An 11,715-nucleotide genomic window follows, 5' to 3' on the forward strand; every position below is an offset into this window, starting at 1 on the left:
AAAGTTAAAAACAACATGTTTAAAAAGGCAAAACATGACAGATCAAATTGTAGTTTGCCAAAACAATGGAGCCAAACGCAAGTTTGAGCTTTAATTATGCTTTCAATTTAATTTGTTATTCTACAGTCCAGATAGAGCATTTCCTGTTATTAGGCAGTCAATTTCTCAATAGATGAAAGCATAAATATTTCAGTTACATAGGTCCAGGTTGTTATTAATAGCTTGCACTTGATTATTCAAAAACACATTCCTAAACCAGAAGGGAAATGCAGAAATAGATCCCATGATCTCTGGGGTTCTTTGTAATATCATATGATTTGGGTGAATTTTCTGCAACTTCTTAGAAAATTGGCTTTTTATGGTTTGCACTTAATAATCTTACTGCCTGTCTAAATCTCTTCCAGGACTGATGAACAGCAAACATTGTTCCTCCTACATGATTGCCTAAGCATGCAAGTAAATCAAAATAAATCAAATGCTGATTAGCAGAATCTGACTCAGATCAATTTCCAGGAGTTGTACTAGTTGTACTCCTGGAAGCTTGCCTGCATTTGTTGGATAAATGATTGTCAAATCTGCTTGTATTTGAGAGTCTTTATGTGGTCCGGATGATGCATTAGTTGATACTACTTTATCTATCTATCCATCTTTATAGCAATCTAGAGAGAGATTTTATTAGTGAAGTACTTATCTCTGTACAAAAGACCTCTGGCTTTCCTAATTAGCAGAAAAACGTTCATGGAACGCTGCAGGAGGATGTACATGCATGAGATCCAGCAACATTAAAAGAGCTCAGACTGCGTGCTGAACGGTCCCAAACCTACATGTGTATGTAGGTTTAGGTTTACAATAGGTGAAATCCCCATCGATTTCACCTATTGTAGAGTAAACTCAACCTATTGTAGAGTAGTATAAACCTATTCTCACGGAATGAGCATCATTTAAAAAGTTATTATACTGTGGTGATGTAGGGCCAAGAGATGTTGAATCAAAATCTACATTTGGTTAAAATGCACAAATAAAAAGGAATAATAGTGAACATAATATTAGTCATGCAGCAGAGCTAGGCCCTGTGCCATTAGAGGCAGACAGGCAGCACTGCAGCACAGTGACCTCCAGGCCCACGCTTTATACCGCAGACTTGATTCCCTTGCAACATTTCCTTCACACTTTGGCATTCTGACACAAGCCCAAAGTGTTTGTTTTGTCAACTTCGAATTGAGCTTTATGTTTTCCCACCATAAATCCAGAGCACAAAGCCGTTCTCTTTGTATTTCTGGGGGCCTGAGGGCAAGGCCAGTCCAACGCCCAACTCAGAATGGATGCAGCCGAGAATAAGTCACACCAGTGCACTTTAAAGAAAGACTTTGTACCCTTTTAGCAAAACTGTTATGATTGCAAAAATAATATAAAGTTGTGACATGCAGCATATTCAGAAGCATATAATCATTTTACTTATGCATTATTGAATTCTGTTCGAGATTAAATAAGACCTCAGCTAGGAAGACAGGCACTAGTCTAAAGGAATTGTTACTTCGGTCATATTTGAAGAAAAAAAGGGTACATGGATGTGTTCCGATTCTTCAGGATTAGAGTTGCGATCGGTCAACGCATTCAAATTCCCTTTACACATAATATTATTCTGACATTGACTTTAAAAGATGAACAGTCCATCGTCCAGTCCTTTTTTTAAGGAAATGTAAATGTATCCATAATTAAATAAGACTAATGCAGATACAAGTCAATATAAATTAATGTAAATGCATATAAAACCCATACATTTAAAAACAGATCGTTAAAATCAAATGTAATCAAACACATTGAACACCATTATTTCAGCTTTCCCTTCAGCAGAACTGAAGTAAAGGTGACTACCATTGGGTGAGCGAGGGTCTCCTCTGAGGAGGGTGGCTCACCATGGGTGACTCCAGGTCTGGTGTGTTAAAGGGGCTTACCTTGGGTGGGAGAGGGTTAAAGAGGTGGCTTACCTCGGGTGAATGGGGGTCTGAAGGGTCTCGCGGGTGGCTTACCTTGGGGGAGCGAGGGTCTGGAGGGCGGGCGAATAGCTCATCGTCGGCCAGCTGGGCCCCGGCGGGAACGGTCTCTGAGGGCCGCGTGCCGTTGTAGATGTGGAACTTGCAGTGGGGGTTGGTGGCCATGGCCAGCAGCTCAAGTAGAGGGAACCAGTCCTGAGAGAGCTTGGCCACACACAGCTCCACCAGCCGGTGTGTGTTGTTGATGATACACCTCTGTAAAGAGGAGGCAGAACGGTTCAATATCGCACAGAACAGCCTCTACAAAAGTCACCCCATGGGGCATTATGCCACTACTTCAATGCATACAGCCATTTATTCATTATTGCACTAGCAATGCCCTAGGGTTTTCTGCAGCTGTGATAATAAATGATGAGACATGCGTCTTGTGTCTATATGCGCAATGTATGTTTTTAGTGCGCGTCTCTGCTTGACTGAAACGGTAGATCTCATTCATCCATCACCTCGAGTCAACAGCCAACCTTCATTTGTGATATAAAAAGAGCATTGATATCCCCTGGATATGCAGTCTGATGTCATCCCTTTAGATATGCTCAACGAAAACCTGAGTTGTAAGATATATGCTTGGGCCCCATAATGTTTATATACAGTAGAGGTACAAAGGGAAGCGTAGGAGGTGTCTGTCTTTTTCCGACCTTATTTGTTTAATGGACGAGGGTACGAAATGGTGGTGTTTTCTGTAAATACTGGTGAAGGAAACATGATGCACAAAAAGCCTATATGTTTTCACTTCACAGGAAAGGATTTTTCTTCAAGGGAATGCTTCATCCCTTACCAGCCCACATAATCAGAATTATGTGGGCGGTTTTTCTGGTTCTTGGTGCCATGCCCAAACACAAGGTCCTTAAAGGGGCAATTCGAAGACATGTCAATAAATGTCAGTTCAGTTTAACTATCTATCGCCGAATGAGGCAACAATGCTAATTGAGCCTAAGGATCACTAACAAATGCTCTTGCATTTGCAGTTTCACAATTTCCGAGATGACCAATTTAAAGCAGCACCCATTGGTCTTAAGTTGACTTACGTGAATCTCAAACTTCCATCCACTGACTGCCTCATCTGTCAAGATCTTAGTGAAGGAGATGGTGAGACCATCTCGGAAAAACCTCTGGCACGCTTCACACTTGACATCCAGTCCTGCAAAGAAGTGGAAAAATAAAACAAAAGATTGTAATCCTTCTCAGAGGTTTGTGGGAAACACATTAGGCGGAAATTTATATGATGAATAAATGATATTGTCGTAATTATGGCATTTTATCAACACTACATCCTTGATATATTTATGATTTACGGACAAAATGGGGGGCTGGGGTTGGGTCAGGGTTACAAACCCAGGCTTAGAACCCCGATGGTGGAAATCTTGAAGACCACTTTTACAGTTTCTAACCCCAACACATTGACCAACGTGCACACCACGTGATTTAAACCCTTCAGAGTTTCTCTGCCAGGAAACAGTCTCTTCTTTTTCCCACATACCTTTTTTACTAAGATCTATAGCAGCTTCTAGGAGGACTTCCAACTCTCCCTTTGGCAAAACTGGAACCACCCATCGAGGCCTGCGGGGGAAAAACAGCCACCACGTTGGGTCAGAGAGTGCCAAGACATTTTCATGCAAAAGACAGTTGCTGGGGTTGTCAACCTTTCCAGCGGTCTGATGGAATGATGCTGCGTTGCTCACCTGTTGATCATATCATCCAGCTTGGCAAGGTCAGTGTGAGGGAAGGCTGGCTCCTCCTCTTCCAGCTGAGGAGGTCCATCCCCCTGACCTGGCTCATCTGGTGGGCTCACTGGAGAGTTCTCATTGGACGAGTTGGGGGATGAGGCCTGTAACAATCACAAAGTAAAAGAAGTCAGTAAACACACAACACACCATTTCCAGAAACCAAACTAGATTTTAGAAAATGCTTCCAAGTACGCAGTAACATTCAGTAGTAGTAGTGTTTAACTGCGTCCAACAAAAACATGGCAATTAAAGAAAGAAATATGATGGGAGATTGTGTTCCTAGCTTTGGCTGCTGAATTACTTTTGTTTTCACTGTTCAATCCCTCGGGTGCTCCCTTTAGCGAGTATAAATGTGGTGCTTTTTAAAATGCAGACTTACTTATCAATAGTTCCCCTAATGGAACGAAGAAAGGAAAGTGTGGGGGGGTATGAGGAAGCAGGGGGAAGAAAGAGACAAACGCGTGTCTGTGCGTGTGCGTCTCCGACGGAGGGGCAGCGACGCTTCCCTTGAGCCCGCTCCCCTGACTTAATGACTGCATTTGAGCAACGATGGCAACGTTAGCAGCTGTATGAGGGAGCTAGAGGGAGAGCGCTGCACAACTTGTCAAATGTGGGGGTGTGTACAGAAGGCTCCTTCTGCTTGGCTGACCTACATAGGCAGCTTGCCTCTCACGTCTCGACACTGCTCATCTCCAACCAACAGAGACCTGCACACGCACACCAAAACGCGCACTTACGCACCAAAACACACTTGCTCACCAACATACACTAACACACACACACACACACACACACACACACACACACACACACACACACACACACACACACACACACACCAAAACACTCGCACACATACTATCGCTCAGGAGGATCTGTTCATTGATGCTTTGGATTTAGTATGCCTTTCCCTCTGGTTGGGCATCATTGTGTGTGTGCTTATGTGTGAGCGTTAACTGAAGAGGGGCAGAAAAAAAGTATGCTGCAGTGTCTGCGCTCTAGCAAAGGGAGACTTAAAGGGAGACACACGGCTTCCCACTCTTCTGGTCGCACGTCAATTCCATTTCAATGTCAGTGGCTGCAATGGTGCCAATAGCATTGTTCTGTGGTCATTCATTCAGCACCATTGTAATTCAAACGCATGTAAAACAGGAAGATAAGAGCGAGATGAAGAGTCATAGCCAGAGGAGGATAAAAAACAAGTGTGTGACACTGGGTATGAAGGAGGAAAGGGGGTCTGGAGTGCAGAGTGGGAGTAATGAGGAACAAGGTGAGAATGCAACTCCAGTGCAGAAGGTGTGTGTCAGGTGCTAAGTGTTGGGTATTGCCGGCCAATAGCCATTACGGACCCATGTTTGCACATTTGGAATCCTCATTCTGACCCCTGTTAGCCAACTATACGGTGTGTTAATTTTGGGGTGGTCACGTAGACATGCCTGCAAGTCAACATGCACCCCTTAACACCATGGTTTTCCCCTCCGATTTCCGATTTGGACTGCGTATTAGCAGAGGTGGTGGGGATATAGGGAACAAGGGCCTTTTACATTGTAAAGGCAATTTGCTCAATGCACACCAGTAACCTCAAATGATCAAATAAACACGATTGCAAAAGAGGTCCATCGGATGCAATGTAAAAGGAGGGGGAAAGCAGGAGATGGAAGAAGCAGCTTTTAGGAGACTGCCCAAGAGATTTTATTAGTGAAGTACTTATCTCTGTACAAAAGAGCTCTGGCTCTCCTAATTAGCTGAAAAACGTTCATGGAACGCTGCAGGAGGATGTACATGCATGAGATCCAGCAACATTAAAAGAGCTCAGACTGCGTGTTGAACGGTCCCAAACCTACATGTGTATGTAGGTTTAGGTTTACAATAGGTGAAATCCCCATCGATTTCACCTATTGTAGAGTAAAATCAACCTATTGTAGAGTAGTATAAAGCTATTCTCACGGAATGAGCATCATTTAAGAAGCTATCATAATGTGGTGATGTGAATGAATGTGGTCAAATTTGAATTTAGTTTTACTTCCCCAGTGAGATTATCTCTAACTTGCCATCACAGTGGAGGCTAACTTCTCGAGGAAGGATGGTACACACACATAATGGTTCACTCTCGGCAATACCCCGTCATTGCAATGTAAATGTGGCTCAAGTTTGTGCATTCTGCTCAAGAATATATTAGAAAAGTTAGATTGATGCAGCTACAGCCACTGCTGAAATATACAACCATTATTTGAGAAAACTATCAACTTTTGGTGAGAAAAGCAAAATAAAGTTGTTGTTGAATATAACCAACTGTTCCCGATGTATGTCAATGCATCATTATTGCCACACATTGACAAAGATGCATTGAAATGAAATGATGACGCCCAACCCCCCCCCCTCGAGTACTGGTGCAGCGAAGCAGACCTGGTTCTGTGGCAGCGGAGGCTGACTCTGAGCGTCGGGCGCCTGGCCCTGGCCCTGACTGTCGTTGCCCCCCACCGGGGAGCCACGCGTGGTGGCCGTCATGCTCGCCACGGGGCAGATCTTGGCAATCTTGGCCTCTTAGGGAGCGCTGGCCACGAGGGGAATCACAGCCGCCTCAGCTGTAGAGCAGAGGTATACGAGTCCGAACACGCAAGAGAGGGACACAAGCACCTGGAGGTCTGGATGGGCCGCTGAGACCATTGCATAACCTAGGCGGAAGAAGAGAGGGCAAAGGTCAGCAGCAGCAGCTTGCATGATCACACATTCTAAACTGGTAAAAAAGGACTGTTGTAAGCATTATCCGCAAAAGCAGGTGGGATTCTTAACCCCTTTCTCGATTCTTGACCAGGTCCTAGCTTTATTTCTCGTTATATGCATCATTACCTTCGAGCAGAGAGTGAGTTACATTAAGAGTGAGCTACATTAGTAAAATTGAGACAACACATGCTGGAAAAAAAAGAAGATAAACCTGCTCTACCAACTCTGGATAGCTGAATCTGGGATGATTCCCTCAAATCAGCTGAGTACTTGGCAGTGTAGTTCAATTCCAGAATGATGATTGGTGAAACATGATGGAACCTGCTAATTCAGCACTAAAACCGGTCTGTCTTATCAACACTACATCATCCTAGACATATAAACAAGTATTATTTTTACTAGCCCAAAATCATAGTCCAGAGTTCATGATAGGCAGGCCATAACAAAAAATATTAATATGCATGTTTTTTAAAGAATGTTAAATTAAAAGAAAAATCGAATATTATAATATGGCATATTGTTGTCAACTTTTGAAGCACCATAATATGTAAAATGTGATACATGCACAAAGGTGCCATCAGCAACTTCTGGAACCAGAATCAGCACATGTATTTGATAACAAATTGCGAACAAATATGAGCATGGATGAATATGAGTCATTCATCTGAGTAAATTTGGTGGGCCTTGCTGCAACTCCAAATGAGTTTGCACTTTAATGGCTTCTTTATCGGATCCCACATGGTACAGAATGATAAAGACTTGGACACACTGTACAAGCCTTGCAGATATAGCAACTGCCTGTGTTTCGCTTTTGATTCACTTTCCAACCTGTATGTTTTTATTCTATCCTTGGTCAGAGGCAGTGTTATGGTAATTGGATTGCTTATTTACTTATGAAGTTCTGAATTTTCTTATGATTGAAAATTCAGAACTTTTGTGATGTAACTAGCTCCAAGTCATCTAAGCATAAAATAAAGAGCTTTAGGCAAGTTCAAAGATTCAAGCGAGGAGTGCAAAAAAGAGAAGAGAGCAAGATTTTGAAACTAAACAAACTAAGCACCGCTCCTTCTTTGCTCTCACTCGCCCTACATTGCTCCATCATTCAGGTGTGTTACATTCACACACCTGTGATTGACAGGCCAGAGGGATCCTCAAAACTAAATATGGGAAGAGATGCCCTGATTGGTCAGAAATGAGCCAGGAGCATTCTAAAATCCAAATTGGCACATACAGAAAGGCACAGTCACCCCAAAAAACATTATTATAACAAAGCCAGTCAGTCACCAAACGCTAACAGATATGGCCTTTCTCTCAAAATACACTAAAATTATAGATCTTAAAGCTTACATAAATGTGCTGTAATGGTTATACAAAGACTAAAATATATAAATTCTTCCTGGGACATATAAAAAGACAGGCATTATATAGTCATTTAAATAAACCCATTGAGTGACACGATTTTACAGTTCAAAGCAGAAGAAGAAGAGACATTGAGGCCATAGTGAATTTTAACTGAACGATGCACGGATACCTCTATGGCCATGACTGTGATTTTGAAGCTCATTGGAGCCAATTTATTAGCAGAGCCACAACCCTTTCTTATTGCCTTCAGATAAAACTGCCGTTTAAAAAATATCAGAAGTACTTAAATGGCTTCCATTTTCTCAAATGAAAACAACTGCAGGTTGTCCACATAGAGGAAAAATATGTAGTACTGTAGATTATGATACCAAGGCAATGACTACCGATGACAACTGCATGCCCAATGTGGTATTTCAGTCCCCACAATTAACAATGACATTGTATGCTGCCTTCTGTTGAGCTGTGCCTTGTTTACATTCTAGTTTCCTGTCTGAGTTAATCAGAATCTTGTCACGATATAAATTGAGTGTTGGGAGTCTCAATCAATACAACCTAATTCCAATTATGGGGTGATCTAGGCTATGCCTAGCGTTGGTTAACAAAAACAGCAATCTAAAAAACGTGCTTAAGGGTACACACGATCCCATAACTGTTCTTATAAGTGCATTATCAATTTCCTATGAGTGTTTTATTTGTTTGATCATATGCCTTTAGGGAATGCCATTCCATCTACATTCCCTAGATGTATGAAATATAGGCAAGTTGATTAGAACAGGGTTTTGTAAAGCTATGATTCTATGTTTCTAATGAAAGTCAAAAGGCGAAGTGCTACACCTGAACTTGCATCAGGACCATTAATCACAAACCCCATTCAAGGAAAGAAATCACCATATATGTGAATCCTCCAGAACCCAATATGTGCTACATTGTAAACATTTAAGAAAAGGTAGCATCTGAAAACAATTGGTAGTGTCTCCCACCCAGCTTAGCGTTATGCATACGAATAAATACAGTATATTGTCACAGAAGTGCTGCAAATCTAAGAACGGTTACATTTCACAAAACACTGCCAACAATGCTTCTATGCATAATAAAACAGATACAACACAGCTTGTAGCACCAATAGCATAATCCTCGAATATGTATGTTTCAATTGTTTATACTTTAACGGTAGTGAAACTGCTGTTTCCTGTGTCACAGGTGGCCAGCCGTAACGGGCTGACGCGTTAAAAGGCGTCTTGTTATTTAAAAACACAAAAGGTGCATGACATCACATTTGTATAGAAACGTTATATGCAGTCACTAGTGAGACAGGTGCTGCTGCTGCAACATAGGGGTGCAACCGCGGCCTTTGGAAAATAACCGGCTTTTAGATCATAAAAAAATACGTTTTACAATATAAGATATTCCGACGCGCTAGCTTGTGAACTACGCATTAGATCCAACAAACGTTTATACAATACATTAGTCCTGAATATGCATCGCATCCAGTGAAAACCAACTAAAAACGTTGTAACAATCGTTCCCAAGCCAGTGTGGTTAAATAGCAGCTGTAGCTTGAGTTAGTGAACGCCTGACACTAGCTGCGGTAGCTAACGTTAGCATGCAAGGCGATCCGCCCAAGCAACACAGCAGAGAAGGCCTTGTCGCCCAGAGCCCCTTCATTACCACACGGGCCTTTCCCTTGGCATGGCCCTTGAAATTAGGAATTTAAAAATATAAACGCGTCTTATACAACATCATTTTGCACAAATACGGCTGTAGTCTGCGCTATAAGCATAAATAGTTAACCTAACCTATCGCCGATGACTTGTTTAACTGTGGTGTTGTAATACTATGAACAACCAGAACTGTCGCGCTAACATTAGCAGGCTCCTACCTGGGTGGGAGACGCAGCTAACGTTAGCCTGCTAACCAATCACTTGAACCATCACGTCCGTATTTTAAATGGACAGTCTGGCTGTCGTGACCGCCAGACACATGCTTGACGAAACTTACTTTCCAATAAAACAGCCAGTTAAGTTGACCGGACGGCAGTAACAATGTAACCAGGGGTAGATCACGTCAAATCGCAACTGTGGGTGACAGTGGTCCCGTCTAATTCCTGACACCCACTGGGAGAGCGCTGCGAATTGTACTGTTGTTATAAAACAAACGAAACACAATCGGAATCAGCTCCAAAAAGGCAAGATTCAAGAATACGATGGTGAACGGGCTGTTATATCCACGCATTGCACTTTGACCACCACGACAGGAAGATTGCGATACCTATCTGATTTTCGACAACTTGTAAACACGAAACGCTGGACGTTATTTTGACTCTTCCCTCTGTAGACAGTGTCCGGAACCATTAGCAGCCCGCTAGCACACAGGCTAGCAGTCAGCAGGGAAGCTATGCTAGCTATCTACTCTATCTCTCCCTCTCTCATGTTAACGTTCCCACCGCAACATTAAAAATGACAGACATCCAAAACTCAAGCCTCCGGTAACAACTCACACCAGATAACACACAGAAGCACGATAAGCAACGCACTCCATTTATCCCGGCAGAATTGTGATATTACCTGGCCTCTGTTACCAGCTGATGCTAATATTAGAGCAGCGAGAGAGCTAGCGGGTAGCCCGCTAACCATCCTCAGCCAGCCTAGCGAGCTAGTTAGCTAACAACTCACCAGGAATTTGATAGGACTTCCCCTCTACTCACAAGCTGCGTTCAGCCTTGGACGATTGGTGTCGTCGTATGTTACATAAACGTGGCCTATATCAGCGTCGGTCTCGTAGGCTAAAAACAGGTTAGCAGTAAGATCTAATTACTACGCTTTTCTCCGCTTTTGAGTGTTTTTCCTGCGTCACCGGCGCGGTTGCAGCCCCCCCAACTCTATCTATTCCGATCCCTGGGGCTTGTCACTTCAGTCCCAGCAGTCAGTCACAACTTGAATCACTTCAACATGGCGGAAGCGCAGTTTGACACAAATGTTGTCTGGTAAAACAATCCAGACGACTATCCGATCTTCAACGGCCGACGCTGTCAGTGAGCCAATTTGCCCTACGACCGAGCTTGCATCGGCAAACGAAACACCATCCGAACGGAATGGACAAAAAAATCTGAATTACGATGTCTGACTCCGAATCCAGCAAGGATTCTCGGTTCCGTGGTTTGGTACATGCCAAAACGGAAAACGCAAGTAAAGGGTTGAGCTCATAGGTTGAGCTCAGGATTTCTATGATTGAGCTATGGAACTTGGCTTTGCCGCCCCCCATTGCATGGGCTTCTTATTGCACTTCATCTATTAAGGATAAGTAGGTTGTCTGACAAGTGAATAGCAATAAATAGGTCAGTTTAAAAAATGACCAGGCCACCCACCCAAATTCAAAAACAACAATCTCAGATGTATGCATTTCAGCAGTTAGGCTTACTTGCTTACGGTGTCCACATTATTTACTATTATCCCTGAAACCATAGACTCATTTTTAAGGCCGACCTGGCAATAGATAAATCCTGGTACAACAGCCAGATGGTTCTGTATTTATACATATCACAGAAGCTGGATACTATAGGTATAATAGGTTTCAACTCAAAAATAATACAACCTGCTTGTTTATTGTGTGTGGGTGTTTGTGTGTGTTTTACCTCATGGAATTTACAACTTTGATTTGACATGCCAGTTAGAAAGGCTAGTAGCAAGAACAGGATAGTTAACCAGTAAAAAGTTTGGATGCAGGAAGATTCTTTACAGTAATATATTTTTACTGACTTTATTTTTCTTTTTTTATTGTGGATTATAACAAATGTAGCAAATCTTTGTACCATTCATGAAATTACATAAGAAAAAGGTCCCTGTTTCTTCAAT

The 11,715-nt window shown here is 42.5% G+C and overlaps 1 protein-coding gene across 16 annotated transcripts in view; it reads right to left on the reverse strand.

The window, feature by feature from the left end:
• Positions 1 to 10,978, reverse strand: part of usp9 (ubiquitin specific peptidase 9) — a 35,803-nt gene extending 24,825 nt beyond the window's left edge. For 10 of the 16 annotated variants that reach the window (XM_079733101.1, XM_079733099.1, XM_079733110.1 and 7 more), the window contains exons 1-6: positions 10,537 to 10,978; positions 6,185 to 6,453; positions 3,734 to 3,879; positions 3,532 to 3,611; positions 3,080 to 3,192; positions 2,031 to 2,249 (exon numbers count right to left, since the gene is read on the reverse strand). In XM_079733101.1, the coding sequence (XP_079589227.1) occupies positions 2,031 to 2,249; positions 3,080 to 3,192; positions 3,532 to 3,611; positions 3,734 to 3,879; positions 6,185 to 6,286 (660 nt within the window). In that variant the 5' untranslated portion in view covers positions 6,287 to 6,453; positions 10,537 to 10,978. Of the gene's footprint in view, positions 1 to 2,030; positions 2,250 to 3,079; positions 3,193 to 3,531; positions 3,612 to 3,733; positions 3,880 to 6,184; positions 6,454 to 9,862; positions 10,153 to 10,428; positions 10,449 to 10,536 lie in introns of those variants that run through there. The other 6 variants (XM_079733104.1, XM_079733102.1, XM_079733105.1 and 3 more) reach the window with 3 other exon arrangements.
• Positions 10,979 to 11,715: the final 737 nt, after the last annotated feature.

This window comes from Pollachius pollachius (genome assembly GCF_949987615.1).
Source record: "Pollachius pollachius genome assembly, chromosome: 3".
Lineage (NCBI taxonomy): Eukaryota > Metazoa > Chordata > Actinopteri > Gadiformes > Gadidae > Pollachius > Pollachius pollachius.